General features: G+C 60.2%; 1 protein-coding gene across 2 annotated transcripts in view; it reads left to right on the top strand.

Moving 5' to 3' along the window:
* The window catches only part of FOXP4 (forkhead box P4), a 55,072-nt gene that overhangs the window by 8,726 nt on the left and 27,286 nt on the right, over window positions 1–19,060 (top strand). Inside the window, exons 2-7 of one of the 2 annotated variants that reach the window (XM_014953759.1) lie at window positions 1,317–1,406; window positions 10,212–10,334; window positions 12,394–12,480; window positions 17,677–17,824; window positions 18,345–18,549; window positions 18,792–18,896. In XM_014953759.1, coding sequence (XP_014809245.1) covers window positions 1,317–1,406; window positions 10,212–10,334; window positions 12,394–12,480; window positions 17,677–17,824; window positions 18,345–18,549; window positions 18,792–18,896 — 758 coding nt within the window. The remainder of the gene's footprint in view (window positions 1–1,316; window positions 1,407–10,211; window positions 10,335–12,393; window positions 12,481–17,676; window positions 17,825–18,344; window positions 18,550–18,791; window positions 18,897–19,060) is intronic. The other variant, XM_014953757.1, reaches the window with a different exon arrangement.

The raw sequence follows: 19,060 nt of genomic DNA, 5'->3' as shown, positions 1-19,060 counted from the left end.
GCGGGGGGGGGGCTTTCTTCTTTATAGCTGGAAATGTGGAGAATTAACAAGTGGGCCCTTTCTGGGGGCGTGTGGCCGCCTCCTGGAAGCCCGGGCGGGTGATTTAGAGTCGGGGTGATGACAGCCGGGGGGAACCCGCGCGCCGCCCGGCCGGGCGCTGACCCCGCATGCAAACCTGGCCCCACAATGGCTCGGTTGTTCAGAAATATACCCCCCAAAAAAAGAAAAATTCCCTTAAAAGCAAACCTGAGGAGCGTAGGAGGAAGCGGGTCTGGGAGCAGCATTGGGTACCGCGGGGTTGTTGGTGTTTGGGCTTTATTCCCTCTCCCAGCTCCTGAATGAAGCTCCTTTTCTGGGCTCGGGGACACGCTCCGGTGCTCGCCCTCACCCGGCACTCGCTCCTCTCCCATCCTTGTGTTTTGCAGGATTTCCCTTAATTTCACTGACTTTTTTCGGCTGCTGACACCACTGTGCGTGCCTCGCTCACAGCTGCTGGTGCCTGCGTGTGTTTCCACACCTGGTTTTTATCCATTTAAGTCAGTTTCTCCCTCTTTTCCATTGCGCGACTTCCCAATGAGACACCTTCATCCCAGCAAACGGCTTAAGGAAACTCAGAACTCTTTCTGGGGAAAAAGGTGTAAAAATTAGGTTTCATGATGAACTTGTATAAGTTGCTGCACTCCTCCTGCATCACCATAAACTCCGTGTGGATTCGTTCATGGATTATTAATTCAGGGTGTAATCCCGCCTGACCCAAATCTGGGCAGGAACTGGGATCTTTTGGTGCTCCAGCGTGACGACAAGATATAAAATTAAATGTAGACAGGAGCTGTAGACACAAGGGGTGTCAGCTGTGGGAAAAGCACAGTGGTGGCTCCATGCAAGGGTGGAATAAATCAGCTGGGAGCCCTCCTCCAGACCCCCCAGCTACAGATTGGGTACTGGTTGTGCCTGGCCCCAGCGTGTGCCAGGGCTGGGGGTGACCCTCCTGAAAACCTGCTGGAGGATGAAGATGTTGGACCTTGTGACGTGCAGGAGATGGGCTGAGGGCTTTTGGAAGAGGGCAGGATTGCCCCCAGGTCGCCGTGGGCCCGGGCTATGGGGGGTGCAGGGGGAGCGGTGGCCTGTAATGGGATGTACTGGTCATACTGGTGCCATCACTTGTGTGTACTGCCCTCCTTGTGCATGGCTTGCACCCCGTGAATCAAACCCATGGAGAGCCCATCCAGGCGCTGCTCCGGGGAGCGTGTCTGGAGGAGGGAGGAGGAAGAGGAGGGCGCCCTTCCTCCTGCCCACCCGCTGTGTCTCTTTTGCAGGCTCTCCAGGTGGCACGCCAGTTCCTGCTGCAGCAAGCCACGGGGCTGAGCTCCCCCAGCAGCAACGAGGGCAAGCAGCCAGCGGTGCAGGTGAGCCCCGAGGACGGGGTGGGGGGGGTGTCTGTCCCCATCACCCCCTTTTTCGGGAAGGGCTTTTCTGCAAACTGATGTGGTGGGAAAGTGGACGTGGAAATACGTGTTGGCTCCGTCTTCGGGATGGCCAGGGCACACCAGGAGCCCACAAAGAGTTAAATGCCTTGTTAACATCCAGAAATGCATTGGTTGGGGGTTTGGAGGGTTTCTGTGGTCCCCGTCTGTGGTGACATGATGGGAAGGGGTGATGTGAGGGAAGAGCTGGCTCCAGCTGGGTTAAGGACCAGGGAGAGAAGGTCACCATGTGCCACCATACCTTGGGACAGCGTTTTGGATTGGAAGGGGCAGAGTTTCCCCGGGTTCAGGGCGCCCCAGGATTCACGGTGGGTTCTGTGAAGGGGACACGGGGCTGGATAAGGGATGGCCAGGGCAGGTCCCCCAGCGAGGGACAGCTGCTGGGACAGGACAAAGGCCCAGCTGGGATGGAGTTTTGTGGTACTGGCAGGAAAACGGGGCTTTGGGTGGGGAAACTCCCCTTTGCTGCCCTCCTCTGCCAAAGGAGAGGGGCAGAAAATGGGAAGAAAAGGGGCAGAAGAGGGGTGTGAACGTGGGGGAGAGGGAGGCAGAAAGAAGCAAAGCCCAAGCGATGGAAAGTGACAATTTAAATAGCTGTGCGGAGGGGGCTCTCCCTTCAGGCTAATTAAATTTATCGGAGAACAGCAGGTTACCTTATTAGAGCCACGTGGGTTTAATTAACAAAGGAAAGTAATTAGCACAAGCGCTCTCAGAGCTGGAAGTCCTGCCTATGCCAGGCTGAGCCGGGAGGGCAGCGGGAGGGCTGGGACGGGCAATCGCCGGCTCCGCTCCCGGTGCCATCCCGGTGCTGCCGGTGCCGGGGTGGGCTCGGTGGGGAGGGGGGACGGGGGAACCCCATTGGGTTGGGAAGCAGCAGCCGGGTCGGAGCAGTGGGAATTAGTCAGGGCTCCCGCGGCACGAACAGGCGGCTTTTTCCAGTGGGGCTGGCAGGAAGGAAATGCAGTCACTGCATGGAAAAATGTCTGCGAAGGACAAAGGCGGCGGAGGGTGAAGTCAGATTCCGGTAACCGGCGCCTCGCTCCCCTCCGTGGGTGTGTGTCCCTGCCTGCACTTCTGCCTGCACTCCTCCTGCCTGCACTTCTCCTGCACCTCTCCTGCATGCACTCCTCCTGCCTGCACTCCCCCTCCTGCCTGCACTTCTGCCTGCACTCCTCCTCCTGCTCTCCTGCCTGCACTCCTTCTCCTGCCTGCACTTCTACTCGTGCACTTCTGCCTGCATTTCTCCTCCTGCCTGCACTCCTCCTGCCTGCACTTCTCCTCCTGCACTTTTGCCTGCACTCCTTCTCCTGCCTACACTCCTCCTGCCTGCACTCCTCCTCCTGCACTCCTCCTGCCTGCACTCCTTCTCTTGCCTGCACTTCTGCCTGCACTCCTCCTCCTGCACTTCTCCTCCTGCCTTCACTTCTGCCTGCACTCCTCCTGCCTGCACTCCTCCTGCCTGCACTTCTCCTCCTGCACTTTTGCCTGCACTCCTTCTCCTGCCTACACTCCTCCTGCCTGCACTCCTCCTCCTGCACTCCTCCTGCCTGCACTCCTTCTCCTGCCTGCACCTCTCCTCCTGTCCTCCTGCCTGCACTCCTCCTCCTGCCTCTCCCTTACTGCTCTCTCCGCCGTGTCCCGGCTGCGTTGCCCTCGTGCTTCTCTCACATAACATCCCGTTCCCCCCCTTTCTCCGCCGCTTTCTCGCCTCCCCTTCCCTGCCCATCTGGCCCCGGCGGCTTTGCCGGAGTGAACTGGATCTGCCTTCCCCTTCCCCTCCTCCCTCTCTGCCTTGGCGCAAAAAAAAAAAAAGGAAAAAAAAAGACTTGTGAAAGTTGTAGACGTGAGTCAGAAATAGCTCATAACTCAGCAGCGACCGGCCTCTTCCTCCCCCCCGGCCCCGCCGGCAGCTGGAGCGGGATCTGACCGAGGGGAGATAGAGGATTAAGCAGACTCCTTTGAAAGGAAGTTTATCTAATGGCAGAGTGGTGTGGATGAGACTGGCCAGGACGGCTGGAGGAGGAGGAGGAGGAGGAGGAGGAAGGCTGGGTCCCGGTGCGGCAGCGCCTGGCTGGGGAAGGAGGGGGGGAGCGTGGCAGGACCGGGGTGTTCATTAAAAAAAAAAAGAAAAAAAAAAAAAGACTTGTGAAAGTTGTAGACGTGAGTCAGAAATAGCTCATAACTCAGCAGCGACCGGCCTCTTCCTCCCCCCCGGCCCCGCCGGCAGCTGGAGCGGGATCTGACCGAGGGGAGATAGAGGATTAAGCAGACTCCTTTGAAAGGAAGTTTATCTAATGGCAGAGTGGTGTGGATGAGACTGGCCAGGACGGCTGGAGGAGGAGGAGGAGGAGGAGGAGGAGGAAGGCTGGGTCCCGGTGCAGCAGCGCCTGGCTGGGGAAGGAGGGGGGGAGCACGGCAGGACCGGGGTGTTCATTGGGGTGTTTGGGTCCCCGGGTGCCCTCCAAGTGCCAGCCCAGACCCCCGATGGCTTTTCCTGGGGATGTGGGGCTGCGCCCCAGCCCCCTGGGGGTGGATTTTCACATCACTTGGGGATTTGGGGTCCCAAATTGGAGGGTCCCCCAGGAGCATCCCAGCCCCCAAAGCCCCAGAGTGCTGCAGGGACCCCGTGTTTGCCAACACCACAGCTCCCTGTCACCTTGCTGATGGGGACGGGACACTGATGGGGCACCAAGCCAGCAGGGTATTAGTGCCAGGGGGTGACAGCACGCTCCGAAAAACAAACAAGGAGCTGCTGGGCTTGATAGGATCTTCAGGTTTGGGGTTTTTTTGGAGTATGGACCCTCTCTCCCCCCAGATACCTGGAGGTGTGTGGGGAGAGCGTCACGGCTGCATCTAAAAAAATGCCAAAAAAACCCCAAAAATCCCCACTCTGAAACATTTTTAAATGGCTTTATTTCTTTGCAACTTCAAAACTCTTAAAAGCTGGGTGGATGTTTGCATTCGAGGGGTTTTGCTGCAGGGTGCTCCTCTCCTGCCCGAGGCTGGTCGGGAGCAGCGGATCCCACCGGGATCCTGCCGGCCTGGGGGGATGCTGTGGGTTTGGAAAGGCCGTGGGGGGGCTGTCCGTGCCCCGTATTTTCGGTGCTGGGCCATTCCTGGTCTGGAGACTCTAGTGAATCATGGAGTGCCCTTTTTGGGGTCCATTCCCCATCTGTGCCCCTGGAGCCGGGGGTCTCCCAGCCTCTGGTGGGATCAACTGGCCAAGGTTACAAAGGCTGAGGAATGGGCGAGGGGCTGGGGGGGGGCGCCCAGGGAAGGGGAGAGAGGAGTTTGGAGCAAACTGCGGGAAATTGCTTTTCTTTTGTCTGCGGCGGCGGGGAGGGCAGCCGAGCGGAAAAGTGTATTTTGTTGATTTGAAACTTGAGTGAAATGGGTAATGAAGACAGATCAATACCAGCCCTTCTGCGTTTCCCTCTCCAGGAAAAAAAAAAAAAAATACAGCAGCCCGTCCGTCTCGGCTCGCGCGGCGTTAGATTTTTCCATTTGAACTCGCAGCACCGCCGTCCCTCCCCGCTCCCCCCTCCTCCTCCTCCTCCTCCTCCTCCCCGGAGCCCCCAGCTCCACCACCATCCCACTCCCTGCTGCCTCAGTGGTGTTTTGGCTCAACGGAGAAGCGAAGGAGTCGCTTCAATCCCTGTGGATTTGGCGGGATGAGCCCTGCCACCACTCACGGATCCTGCCTGGGCGATGCTGGGGGGCAGCCCCTCACCCCAAGCCGTGCCAAGGAAGGGGCTGCCCGGCAGCCTCTGCCACCAGCATCCCCCAACCAGCATCCCCCCCCAGCTCCCTTTCAACATCCAGCGACTCTCAGCCCAATTATGCCTGATTAGTGCCTCCCCGGTGGGGCGCGCGGCGCTAACGAGGACGCACGTTGGGTTGGACACGCAGGGGATTGATTCCTCCTTTTCTTTGCTTGCAGCTGAGCATCAGAGGCTGGTTGTCCTCCACGCAGGTACACCAGCTCACCCCGTGCTGCTGCCCTCCTCCTGCCACCACCACCCAGGGCAGTCACTCCTTTGGTGCTAAAGCTGTTCAAAGAATTCATAAAACAACCTCAAAGCCAGCCTGGCATGTGGAGCTGGAGCTCCCTTGTGAATCTGGGTTCTGTTTCTCCTCTGAGCTGGGTAGATTTTGTCCCCCTCATCTCTCTCCCATCGTGGTAAGGTCCCAGACACGGCGTGGTGTGAGGGGAGAGGGGTTGGAGCAGCGTTTGGGTGACCCTGTGTCACCCATCCAGGTACATATAACAGTGTGACACCGATGTGAGTGGTGTTGCTGCGTGGCCCCGGGCGTTTGAGGCTCTTGCAGATGGTCTGAGCCAGCTGGATCCCGGAGCTCGCCCGGGGACACCGAGCGCAGGGGGGGACACGTGGATGTGCCTTTGGCTGGACTCGGAGTGAAAGGTTTGTGCTCCTCCAGCTGTGGAGGGTGCTCAGGGAGGGATTTGCTCATCCCTTGCCCCTGAAAACGGCAGATGTGAAGCTGCTCTTGGTGATGATGGCATCTCCCCTTTCCTGTTCCCATCTCCCTCGCCAACCTCCTCGGTTTGTTTCTGTTGGTTTTGGAACTGAAAAGGGTGTTTGGAAAAAAAAAAAAAGCAAAAAAAAAAAAAAGCAAGCAAAACAGCGCAAACATGTTTTGCTGTTGTTTCTAATTGGGAGTTAAAACCTGAGATTAGATCAGAGACAAGGCTGTGCAGCGCCCTGGGCTCTGCGGGAAGCACACGGAACACCCCAGGGAGCTGGGGCTGGGGTTTGCTCCTCCTGGTGGCCCCAGAGACTGTCCCCCTGGTCAGAGGGGACGAGGTCTGGGCTGTGCCTGCCCTGCCACAGGAGCTTGGATGTGTGGCTTCAGGTGTGGACCTGGAGATGCTCCTTCCCGTGGTGGTGGCAACGTGCTCCCCCCAGCTCCCTGGGGACACGGTGGCTCCTGTGGCAACCTCCCGGTGTGGGTGACGGTGTGGCTGGGAGGTGAAGGTCGGTGCAGGGATGCTTTGAGGCTGAGCAAACCACAGGCTGACGGGGGATGTCCCGGCGGCCGCGCTGTGCCAGGCCGGTGCTCCCGGGGGTCAGGAGGGCGGCCGTCCCTCTGCCGGGAGCCCCGCGGCGCTGGGAGCCCAGACCGGCCGTGGGGCTGGGGCTTTCCCCGCTCTGCCCCGCGGCTGGGAGCTGCAATCTGCTTCCCGTAAAAAAAAAAAAGTAAAAAATGGGAAAAAAAATCTATGATTTAAATCAAAGCATCGCTCCCCCATCCTGCCGCCTTACGCCCGGCCAAACCCCGTCTCGCTCGGCGCCTTTGGCAGAGCTGCTCCGGGCTCACGCCGAGCTCCCCCTGCCATACCCGTCTCCGTTTCCACCCGCTGCCCGATGATCCCCGTCCTCTGGCACGGAGGGATTTACAACCGGCACCGCCTGGAAAATCGCTCCTCCCCGTCCCCCCATTCCAAGATCCCGCTGGCCGGTGGGAGCCGCAGCGCCGGGGCTTTCTGGGAGGCAGCGGGAGCTGTTAGTAAGCAGTTTTGCGGGGTGGCAGCCGGCCAAGGAGTGAGTCAAACCCTTCCTCAGCCGCTGTCTGGCAGATGCCAGCTGGTGACGCGCCGGCCGGGGACCCGGGGCTGGCTGCTGGGACCCGCTTCCTGAGGGATTTGCCGGCTGCGGAGTGACCGCCGCCTGCGAGGACGGTCCCCGGTGGCTCTGGGACGTGGGGAGGGACTTTTCTGCCGGGTGGATGGGATGGAGAGGACATGGATCACCCCTTTCCACCCCGGCGCCCTTTGGCTCTCACTTGTGTTGGATCTGAGCTTTGGAGGCGACTTGCCCGAAGCCACCCCCTTATCCAGGGATGCCCAGGTGGCCTTGTCCCCTGCCACATGGATGCTGGTGCCCACCGAGTGCAGGCAAAGGGACTGAACCATCCCGGGGGGGCTGTGCCATCCCCCTCCCCATGAGCAGATCAGCTGCCCACAGGGCTCTCAGCCGGGCTTGGGACAGACATTTCTGTCCCCATCTCATTTTGCCGGGGCAGCAGCTGTCACCGTCCCCGAGGGAGGCAGCTGGGGCTGTCACCGGAGCCCACAGCCCCACCGTGTGCTGCCCCGGGCCCGGGCCGAGCTGGCGGCACCGTGCAGCCTCCCCGGCACGCGTGAGGAATGGCCACAGCGGGAGCAGAACTCTAGATGGGATTTTCCCCTCTTGCTAAAGAAAGTTCCTGCCCTCCCTGGAAACCTCAGGCAGGAGGGGGGGGATGGTTTCCGTGCTGGGGGGAAATTCTTCGTGCAGCTTGGGCATCTGTCGGGGCTCGGGGAGGGTGGCAAAGCCTGGATGCCCCTCGTAAGAGCTGGCACCGGTTCACCCCATTCACACCTCACCCCCCTGGCGAAGCCACCAGCATTTCCCCGTGTCAGCTCCGCATCCGAGCGCGGAAGAAAAAAAAAAAACCATTTAATGCAGACAAAGGTTGTATGAAAATATAATTCTGCTTTTGTTAGCAGCCATCAAACTCTAAAAAGCGTCACTTTTGTTTTCTTGTAACATTGTGAAAACCTCGTGTCGGATCGAGAGCTGGGGCCCTCTCGACTAATCGCCTCTCCTTTGTGTTTTTAGATTATAGGGGCAATTAGTGTTGTCAAAACCTCTGGCAATTCTCTTTGCTCTTGACAGGGTGTCAGTCCGCTGGGCGAGAAATGGAAGGTGTTATAACTCTCCGGTAATTAGGATGCCTCCGATTTGAAAATGCCAGCAAACGTGTACGAGGGGCCGTGGCGGCGGTTGGGGGCGGGGGGGAGGCCGCCCAGATGGGGGATGCGGATGAGCAATTAATTAGGGGCTCTCATTCCGAGCACGTTGCCAGCTGATGAATTGGCGAAGGGAAATTAGCGGGATGCTTAGCTCCCGGCGAGTGGGCGCGCACCCCGCTCGCTCCCGTCCTGCCGGCCCCGCTGCCATCCCTCCTTCCCAGATGTTCTCCAAGGGCTTTGCACAGCTGGCGATGGAGCACCTGATGTCCCCAACACCAGTTCTTCACTGGTGCTGGTGCCAAGGGGGGATGCTCAGGGCTCTCCTGGCTCTCCACTGGGCATCAGTGGGTGCCAAAGCCCTGGTGGGGATTTGCAGCTCTTTGCTGGGGATGCTCCTGCCTCCTCCGGAGCCCCCCAGCCCCAGCCAAGCTGGGGAGGTGGAAGGTGGCCCCAACAGCAGCCCTTGGGTGTGAACACGCAGCAATTAATCAATAACTCTGACACGGAGGCAGCTGGTGGGGGTTGAAACGCCAGCGACAAATGAAACTCAGGCCACTCTGGACACCTCCCTCCAGCAAAATGCCTGAGTAAACAGATAAGCCTTTGCAATCTCCCTTGAAGGTCAGCGTGCTCCAGCCCGGCCAGACACCTGCCATGGATGGGAGGGACAGCACGGGGCCACCCCCGGGCTCCTGGGTCCCACCGGGGTGGCTGGAGGGGGGAGGTGGCCCCCAGGGTGGGCAGCAGGTCCAGACTGGGGGCAGGAGGGACTGGCGGGTACTGGGCTCTCACTGGGACTTTGCTGGGAGCTCTGGAGCTGGTTGCTTTGTTTCTCTGTCCCTTGTTCTCTGAGCTCCCAAGACCTGAGCGAGGGGAGGAGAATGTTGTATACTTGGGATCAAACATGGGTCCTTGCTGTGCACGGGGAGCCTGGCTCAGGCTCTGCTGCCTCCCACGTCCCAAGGAGTTGTCCCTTCCTGGGGTCCCCTTGAAGACCCCGATGCTGCCGGGCAGGGACAGGCAGGAGGCTGCTGGGGACTCGCTGGCTGTCCTGCTCCTGACCCGTGGTGGTCATCCCCTTTCCTAGGAAAAGGGAGCATCCAGGAAGGATTCTTAAATCACAGCAAAACCATAGCCCTGCCCAGAGCCTCGGGAAGGGCTTGGGGCTGGTGGGATCAGCAAAGGGCTGGGACAAGGCAGCTCTTGGTGGCCGTGGTTGGGAAGGCGGTGTTGCTCCACCTGGGCAGGACCAGCAGAGCTGGGATCCATCACCAGCACCTTCTCCGGCGCTTTGCCGTGGGGGTGTGGACCCGTGTTATGATAACCAAAGGCAGGGGTTGGCAGGTTTTCTTTGCCCTCCCTCCACTTGGCATGGTAATTAACGCGAGGTACTGGTGTCAACTGGAGGTAAAGCTTTGATGTGTCTATGGAAAACCTGGTAACCTCTTCCTCCGTGCTCTGCTTTGCAAATTTATTTGAGTGATCAGTATCTTCCCCACTTCCTTTGGCATTTTCCTCCTCCCTGCAGCCGCCGGGACCCCGAGGGAAGGAGCGGTGCCCGGCACCTTTCCCGTGCTCGTAGGAGGGGAGGGAGCCGTGGTTTGGAGCTGGCTGCCCGTGTGCCGCGGGCTCCTCTCGATGCCTGGTGCCTCCAGCTAAATTGCATTTAAAGAAGATGCTGTGGGCAGAGAGCATCCTGCCCGCGGGGAGCTCCTGCTTTAGGAAGCTTCATCCCAGCGCCAGCTGCACCATGGGGCACCTCCGTGCCATCACCACGTCCCCAGTGGTGGCCTCGTCGTGCCAGGACAGACTGGTGGCCATGGGCTCACCTGAAATGGGTGCAGGAATGGGGGCATGGAGGGTGGCTTGCGAGAGCCTGGGGGGTGGCAGGCACTTAGAGGCTGTTGGTGTTTGGGGAGGGTTTTCCAGGCTTGGAAGTGGGAATGATGACGTGTCCTTCCTCTCCGCAGGTCCCCGTGTCCGTGGCCATGATGTCCCCGCAGATGATCACGCCGCAGCAGATGCAGCAGATCCTCTCGCCGCCCCAGCTCCAGGCCCTCCTGCAGCAGCAGCAGGCGATAATGCTGCAGCAGGTAACGCTGCTCCCGGGCTGGCTGTGTGTCAGATCCAGCCAAACCATTTCCCACCAGTGTCTGGGAACACTGGAGTTTGTCGGGGGCGGGCAGACGGGTCCTGTCCTCCTTGGGCTCCTGTGTTTCCTTGGGGATTCCCAGTATGTCCAGCACGAAGGGCTGAAAAGAGCTGCAGGTTCTAATGGGATGCTGCTGCCCTCAGTCAGGGTCTCAAAGCCCCCACACGAGGGCTGGTTTGGGGCTGCCCAGCTCCTGGGGAGAGCTGGGGCCAGGGTGGGTGCTCTGGGCTCGATGGAGCCCAAGCAGAACCCCCCTATCCCCTGCCTGGGCTTTGGGGCAGGTGCCTGGGTCTGGCGCAGGGGTTTGTTTCTCACGGCTTTTCCAAAACCCTCAAGTCAAAGGTAAAATGAATGGGGAGGGAAGAAAAAGGAGGAGAAATTAAAAAAAAAAAAAAAAAAAACCCGCAGGGGTTTGTTTCTCACGGCTTTTCCAAAACCCTCAAGTCAAAGGTAAAATGAATGGGGAGGGAAGAAAAAGGAGAAAAAAAAAAAAAAAAAAAAAAAACAAAACCCCAACAAAAAACAACAACCAAACCTCAACTCTGAAACAAAACAGGTCTGCTTGGGTAAACACCTCCCGCCGGCGGGAGGGAGAGAAGGAGAAATCCCACAAGCATCCTCCACACCCTTCCTCCTGCCTCCAGTACCTGTTTACTCCAAACAGGCTGATAAGGATTCAAGGTTGGCCCCAGGGAAAGAACAAAGGGTAAACACTACCCTGGGTGGGTCCTTCTCCGAGCCTCTTTGGAGCCGGATAAAGAAACACGTTTGACTGCAAATTAAACAACCCAGGCCGGAATAGCTCACATTCTCCACCAGAAGAAAACCAAACATCACACCTCTCACCCCTGACCCAATGTTCCCGCAGCCGCGCTCGACCGTGCTGCAGAGCCCTGGCTGTGATTGGCTTTGGGGTAAACACCCAGCCCTTCCAAACCTGTTCCCCGGCAGAAAAAGCAAAGTTGCTGCTGTCAGCGCTGTCAGCCCCGAGCTGATAAAGGCTTCCCGGCATCCAAAGGGGCATTCCTCAGCCCCCGCCGTCGCCCCTCTGCGGGGTACGGGGCTCGCTGACCTCCCGGTGCCTCCAGCCCCCCCTGCACCCCCCGCCCTGTGCCCGGCAAATCCATCACCAACAGTTTATTTAGGGGCCGGGGTGAGAACTGGTGTCAACACCGACAGGTCTGGATGCTTACTCCAGCAGACTGGGGTCCACCTCTTTGGTGGCTCTTTGGGGGTCTGGGGTGTTTTTCTCCTTTTTACCAGCCCAGAAAAAAAAAAAAACTCTTTTAGAAAGGGGTGCTGCGAGGAGCCTGCGCTCTCCTGTGGTGCCTGTGAAGGTCTGAGCCCCCAGTGCTCACAGGGTTGCACCAACCAGCCCAAGAGCTGTGGCTGCTCCCAACCCTTTCCCAGCCTAGAGCCCCCCCCCGGCTCTTGCAACACTTGCCAGGGGTGTTTTGGGGTCCCACCCACCATGCTGAAAATGGGTTTCTCTGCTGCTGAGACACTGGGTTAGATGCCAGAGCACCTGCAGCCCTTCTCTCAAGGGGGTTGCCCACCTCATGGTGTGTCACATCCCCCCATCGAACACGCTCCCCCCAGGACAGCTGCAAAATCCCCGGGATGCACAGGAATTACTGAGCAGGGGGGGTTGTGACCCTCCTTCCTGGGGCCCCACGAGGGCTGGTGGCAGAAAGCCAGCGGGACTGGGCAGTGCTAAAACGAAGAGCAGGTTGGGCACTGGTGATGCTGGGGGGGATTTTACTTGCTGGGGGGGATCCCGAGCCCTTAGGAGCACGTGCCCAAGGTTTCTTCTGCAGCCGTGACTCCTTTGACGGGTGCTTTTCTCCCAAACCTGCTGCCCAGAGCCTGCCCTGCCGGCGCGGTGCTGGGAGCCGGTGCTGGGCACAGGGTGGTGCTGGGCATGGAGATGCCAACGGGGTGTTTCTGGTGCTGATCCGAGGTTCTCTCTCCCCTCCCGTCCCTGCCTTCTTCCCTCCCAGTTGCAGGAATACTACAAGAAGCAACAGGAGCAGCTTCACCTGCAGCTATTGACACAGCAGCAAGCCGGAAAGCAGCAACCCAAAGAGGTGAGCTCACGCAGGCGGGTTCTGGGCCGTCAGATCTGGCTCCAAATTAAAGGGGGACCGGCAGGAAACGAGGGGTGTGTGAATCCCAGCAGCCAGGGCAGCCGGCTGGGAGCCAGCAGGGATGGGAGACAGGGGCATCCTTCTCCTGGGGGCTGCTGGCGCCGTCGGTTTGGGTGCTGGGAGTTCCCCCTCCCTGTCTGTGATCTGGCACATGCGCTGAGCTGCGTCGTTCTCAGCGCTGCGTCCTCGTCAGCGCATCTGGAAACTATGGGGCGGGTGTGGGGAGCGGTGGAGTCAGCGGGGGTGGGTGGCAGAGACACCAGAACCCTCCCCGGCAGAAGGGACAGGTCACTGCCCCCTGACCCCCAAATTCCCCTCGTGGTGGGGGGCAGAGGGCTCAGCCCTTGCCCAATGTGCTGGTCCTGCCCTGGCACGGGTCAGGTCGGGCAGCCCAGTCCTGATTGAGCTGGCACGGCAGCACCCTGGCAAGGGTGGGATGAGGTGGGGACCCAAACCAGGGCTTTTTCCTGCCAGGAAGGGCGGTTCTGCAAAACCCAAGCGCTGCGTGAAACGGCAGCGATGCCGGGAAAGGGCTTTTCCAGCGGGAGATGCTCGGGCAGGGGATGCTGCCAGGCTCCCCCGTCAGCGGGTTGGCAGCGCTGGGTCCTTTTCTGGGGGGGTGGTTGCCTGGTGGAGAAATGTTTGTGCCCTGAGAGATGCGATTGCATCCATCTCATCTAACTCCCTTTACCCAACAGTTTTTACTGTCCTTTCCCATGGTAACACACTCCCAGGCGTTGAGGCTCTATCGGCAGTGCTCAGTTTTGGGGATGTGCCGGTTGCACAGGGGCTCGGGGTGGACCCCGACGGGCAGCGGGCAGATGGCACCGCTCCCTTCCTCTCCTTTGTGTATTTTTGCCCCTCTCTTTTCCCAGATTGGTGCCCACAGTACCCCCTGAGGGTTTTGCATTGTGCACGCTGCTGTGCCTCTGGCATCGCTGCCCTGTGTTGGGACGGAGGGACGGAGCTGAGCCCTGGTCCCTGTCCCCGGCTGAGCATCGGTAGTGAGCAGGGGAGGGGGAGCTGGGGCTGTTCCCTGCAGTCACCCCTCCCCAAATCCATTCTCAGCGCTTCAAAACTCGGCTTTCTCCTGAGGAAGGAAGCGTTTTAAGCCCAGACCAGGCATTGGGGTGACTGCGACGGGGGCTCGAGGGGAAAGCACGTGTCCCGTTGGGGGAACGGGGCGGCTGGAGCGGCTCGGGGTCAGAGCAGCACCCACTCGAGCCCTCAATAGGCTCTGACCCGGGCTTTCATTGCGGGACGTCGGCGTATTTACGCAGCGTGTGCGGGGTCAGGCTTTATCGGAGCCATCTCCAGGAGCTGGAGTAGCTGCTCGTGCTCCAGGAACAGGGGAGGCATAAATCTGAGCTTCCTCAAGGACTTTCCTCTTGGCTGTGGCGATGTTATATTGCGGCGACGGACGGGGTTATAATTAAGCTCTAACAAAGGGCTTGCTTAGCGGGCTCCTGGTTTAAAAAGCGCGTGTTAACTTTTAATTAAATGGTACAGAGGAGACGAGAAATTTATCCACTAAGAAAGTCTGCGTGGCCAGCAGGGGGGGGGGGGAAGAGGCATTAGATGCTGCTAAAGGGGGTGCGTGTCCAGCTCCTGGCAGCATCATGAACCCACGGCTGGGCAAACCAGCTAGGGAGTTTCTGCCGGGGGGGCCACAGTGTTTCCCCTCCCCAAAACTCCCCGGCCAGGCTTTTTGTAGAGTTGGCTTCACCCGGTGAATTTGGGCAGCTGCTATTAATGGAGGCTGTGCCGGGCAGCAGTGTTTGCCTGCTGGGAACGGCGATGCCGATGTTCCCCCCCACGGCCCGGGGAAGAGCTGTTGAGGCTGGGATGCCTCCACTCCTGGCCGGCATCGGCTCCGTCATGGAAACCCACGGCGGCGTTTAATTACGGCCCCGCTGCAAGGTTTGTAAACCCAGCGCCTTCTGCTTTCCCTCGGCTTGATTTCAAGGACTTGCCCGGGTGTGAGATTGTGAGTCGGCGGCTCCTCTGGCAGCGCGGGGGGGGATCAGCAGGTGGGGACGGCTTCGTGCCACCACCGGAGCGGGGAGCAGCATCTCCTGGAGCAGCATCTCCTGGAGCAGCAGCTCAGATCTCAGATCGGATGGAGAAGCAGGGCGGCTGGAGATCCCCCCGGGGGGCACGGGGATGGGGAGAGCAGGAAAAGAGGGGAGCGTGGAGGAGGATGGAAACGCGTCGGAAGCGCCCGTTCGGCAGCATCCTGTCCCAGAGGATGCGGGGGGTGCTCTGCCAGGAGCTGGGGGGCGGGGGGGTGCGAGGAAGGGGCTGAGCGAGGCAGCTGATCCGTGTATCCGTGCATCCCGGCGGGATGGGGCTGAGCTGGAGCACATCCCAGCCCATCCTGGGGTGTAAGGGCGAACCCCCAGGCCCCAGCAGCATCTTGGGGGATGGAGGAGCTGCGGTGCAGAGCTGGGATGGCTCCGGGCAGCCCCTCACCCTCATGCCAAACGGCAGCAAAGCTGGTGTTTGCCATCAGCAAACCCCCCCGACCACTTTGCTTCCCCACGCTCACCCCAGTATCCCCTGGATGTGGGGCCAGAGGGTCTCCATGTGCCCCCAAAGCTGCCGGTGGGGGTTGTCCCTCTCCCGAGTCCAGTGGGGCAGGGGAGGGGGGCTGGCGGCAGGGGGGGGTGCTGCCTGCTGCCTAACCTCAGTGTCAGCTTAATGAACTGCTCCTGTCAGTCCCGGGTGTCACGCCGAAACTCCTCCTGATGTGCTCATAAATCAAAGTGACGGCGGCTCTTACCCCGGTAGCTGCACCCAGTCATCTGCGTCTAATGCACCGAGAGCAGGCGAAGCTCCAGACCCCCAGCCCCCGCGCTGGGCTGGGAGACGGGACTTGGGGGGGGGATCATGGGGGCCAAATGCAGGATCTGGCCCTAAAACGGAGCCGGCTCTTCTGGCTGGCACCGCAGGGTCCCCCCTGGGAAGGACTCAGCTGGCGTTTGCCCACCTGGGGCTTGCCGAGGGGAGAGGGGGTGAACGAAGATCATGGGGGTGATGAGTGGGGAGAGAGATTTTGGATAAGGCTGAAGCTGAAGTTCAGGCTCTCGCTGCCCTCCTGCCTTCTCCAGAGCAAACTCTTGACTCGGAGCCCCCGGGTGCCATCGGGTAGATCCACATGTGGATCATGCTTCTCTTCACCCATTGCTCTCGGTGGTTCTGAGCCCGTGCAGTTTGTTGGCTCTGCCATGCGGTGGTTGTTCTCTAGGGGCTGGCAGATTGGCTTCCCCGGAGAGAAGAGGTCCTTGTTTTGATTTTGCCAGGGTGGTTTTGCATCCTCCAGGGACCAGGACTCGTATTCCCTGAGCTGGTCCCTGTGTTCATGGTCTGGTGGAGCTGGAAGGATATGCACATGGATTTGAAGCACATGAAGGTGCAGGTCCAACAAGGACAGCATTGTCCCTGCCAGGACCACACAGGGGTCAGGGCTGCCCAGTCCCCTGGGGGCTCGGGGGGGTCTGACTCTGCGGGCTGTAGCTCCAAGGAGGAGGTTGGGGCAGGAGAGCCCAGCGCAGGTGACGTGTCCCGGGGATCCTCATGGCTTCATCCGCTCCAGGTTCCTCCTCCCAGCTCCACAGGCTGGAAGCACAGTGGAGACGACTGTTTGTGTGGAGCCTGGGCTTGCCCCAGGGCCACCGGGGAGGGCAGTGGTGGGGCTGGGAAGAGGAGGAGAAGCCCATCACATTCCATCCCACCCCATTCCATCTCGTTCTGGTTCCAGTTTCTAACCAAGGTGAGGACACGCGTGTCCATCCTGGCAGAACTTCCCCTCGCAGGGGACAGGGACACCATGGGAGACGGTGCATCCTGGTCCTGCCTTTTCCCCTCCTCGTGGTCCTGTGGGGCCACTGACCACTCCGGTCCCATGGCCTGAAGCCCTCCTGACTCAGTGCCTGGCTCAGGAGCGAGGGCAAGCCAGAAGATAAAAAACAAAGGACGTTTCCTATTGCAAAGCTCATCAGTAACAACATGGACATGAAAATACTTCTTTCTGGCCCAAGCACTGATCTGTACTCATGAGTGTGGTGGGATCAGGGGGAAGTACGGGCTTGCCCAGTGTGTTCCACCAAGGTGGGGGCTTGCTGTGCCCAGAGGGGCCACTTTCCTTGGCCAAGGGAGCTGCCACGGGGGGGGCAGGCGGCTGCTGGGTCTGCTCGGCACAGCCGGCTCCGCTGCCTGCCAGCCCGGCTCCTCACAACCTGCAAACAACGTCTGGGCAAACGGGGGGGTTCAAGGGGTTAGGGAGATGCCTGCCCCGCTAATGAGGCCGGGCAGGCCCGGGGCAGCTCCCCTCTCGTGGCCGGCTCGGATTAGCAGCTGCCTGTCCCCATCCCTAATTGAATTCTCTCCCCTTCAGTTAATTCTCATGGATTTCTTGGTGCCTCCCTGGGGACCCATCCTGCCTAACTAGTTTAGGGCTGGCTACGCCGCTCAGAGTGTGGCCGGTTCCTGGGGACAGGCAGGAGAGTCTCCTACCCTGGGGGGGGCTCGTGGCTGACCGGGGGACACTGGTGCTGGTGCCTGGGGGCTGGGAGTGCTGGGTGCCCGCTCCCCTGCGGGTGGTTATTTTCTGCTTCTCACCAAGAAGGTGCTGGTAATGGTAATTTTTGGTAAACAGGGACTGTTTTCCTCTTTAAAGGAGGTGTTAAGCATCTGGGCAGTCTCAGGATGCCTGTGGGTGCTGAGCGATGCTCGGTGCCCGTGGTTGAGCCTCCCCAGGTGGGACCCCAGGGCTGAGGTTTGGGGGTTTGCCCATCCTGCAGGCGGAGCCGGGTCTCTGCTCTGAGCAACCCCCCAGCTCCCCTCGCTCCCTCTCTTTTCAGTGCTTTATTTGTTTTTTTTTTTCCCTTCCCCTTTCCTTTTCTTCCCCTCCTCTTCCCAGGGATCAAAGCCTCCGTCCGGCTCAGCCGGGGAGCTGAGCGGGCACGGCGCCCGGGTGGCAGGATGGGGACACCAATGGCCACGGTGCCACCGCCGTGGGCATCCCCTCATCGTGGGCATCCCCTCGCCAGCGCCGGGTCTCTGCCTCCCCCGCGGGGCTCCTGCTGCAAGGCTGGAAGTAACGCGCTTTGATTTCTGCCTTTTGTCTCCCGGCAGCCGTTAGGGAACAAGCAGCTGGCCTTCCAGCAGCAGCTCCTGCAGATGCAGCAGCTCCAGCAGCAGCACCTGTTAAACCTGCAGCGCCAGGGGCTGGTCAGCCTCCCCCCGGGACAGGGCACCGTCCCCCTCCAGACCCTGCCCCAAGGTAAGGACCCCTGCCTGGGGTTGGGGGTTGTATTTGGGGAGGGGGGATCCTCTGCAGCTGCAGCATCTCCCTGCTCTGGGTGAGGGGAGGGGGCTGGGGTGTTGTTTTTCCTGGTGAGTCCATCTAAAGTTTGGGGGACGGATTGCGTTAACAGCCGGAGTAAACTGGGAGAGTTTGAGGTGGGTTTTGTGCAGGATTGGGCCCCCAGCTTCTTCTTGCATGGGGGTGCCAGGGTTGGGGAGAGCCGGGGGGTCTCCTCCTCCCCTCCTGGACTCCCTGGGTGCTGCGGGTGGGTTGTTTTGGGGTTCCCAGTGGGGCTGTGCAGCTTTTCCTCCCCGGCTGTGCCCATCTTCAGGTGACGGTTTCACAGTGTTGGGCTGCCCAAGCTTTGGGGAGCTGAGATCTGCTGCTGGGCAGGGAGGGAGCCCCTGGGGTCCTGAGCCAGCCCGGTGGGTGGGTGCCAGTGGGTGCTGTGCCTTCTCCCCACTGACGGTGGGTGCTTTCTCCCCCCACGCCGTAGCTGTGTGCCCCTCGGACCTCCAGCAGCTCTGGAAGGAGGTCACGGCCACCCAGCCCGTTGAGGACAGCATTAAGCAAGAAGGTCTCGACCTCACCACCAACACCTCCAACTCTACCTCGTTTTCGGCCGCCAAGGTCTCGCCTCCCATTTCCCATCACCCTCTGCCCAATGGGCAGAGCACCATGCACACGCCGAGAAGGGACAGGTAGGGCTGGCACTTGGTGGTTTTACCCTCCGGGTGGTGGAAAGGGCTGGGATCTGTCACCCATGGGGCTGGCGACAGGGTTGGGAGGGCTGGGGGTGTTCTACCCACCCCATAAACAAGTCCTGCCGCTGTTTTGCTGCGCCCATGGAGGGCAGGGAGCCAGCGTTGAGGGGTCTTCTCTGGGTCCCACGCATGGAGCATCACGGCTGCCCCATCTGACCATCCCTTCCCATCTCCTGCAGCTCTTCCCATGAAGAGACCCCCAGCTCCCACCCGCTCTACGGCCACGGAGAGTGCAAGTGGCCTGGCTGCGAAACCCTCTGTGAGGACTTGGGACAGTTTGTCAAGTAAGTGCTCCCCTTTTGGGGGGAGGTTTTCCTGGAGGAGGGGAGAGCCGGGACAGCATGGGGCTGGTGGAGGGGGAGTGGGTCCGGACACCCCAAAGTCTGTCTGCCCAAAGCAGTGGGGGGGTCCGTGCAAAAGGAGAAAAGATCAGAGATTGCTGGTAGAG

The sequence above is a fragment of the Calidris pugnax genome, unplaced genomic scaffold, assembly GCF_001431845.1.
Source record: "Calidris pugnax isolate Ruff unplaced genomic scaffold, ASM143184v1 scaffold245, whole genome shotgun sequence".
NCBI lineage: Eukaryota > Metazoa > Chordata > Aves > Charadriiformes > Scolopacidae > Calidris > Calidris pugnax.
The sequence above is the reverse complement of the archived record's forward strand: the minus strand, read 5'-3'. Positions and strand labels throughout refer to the sequence as shown.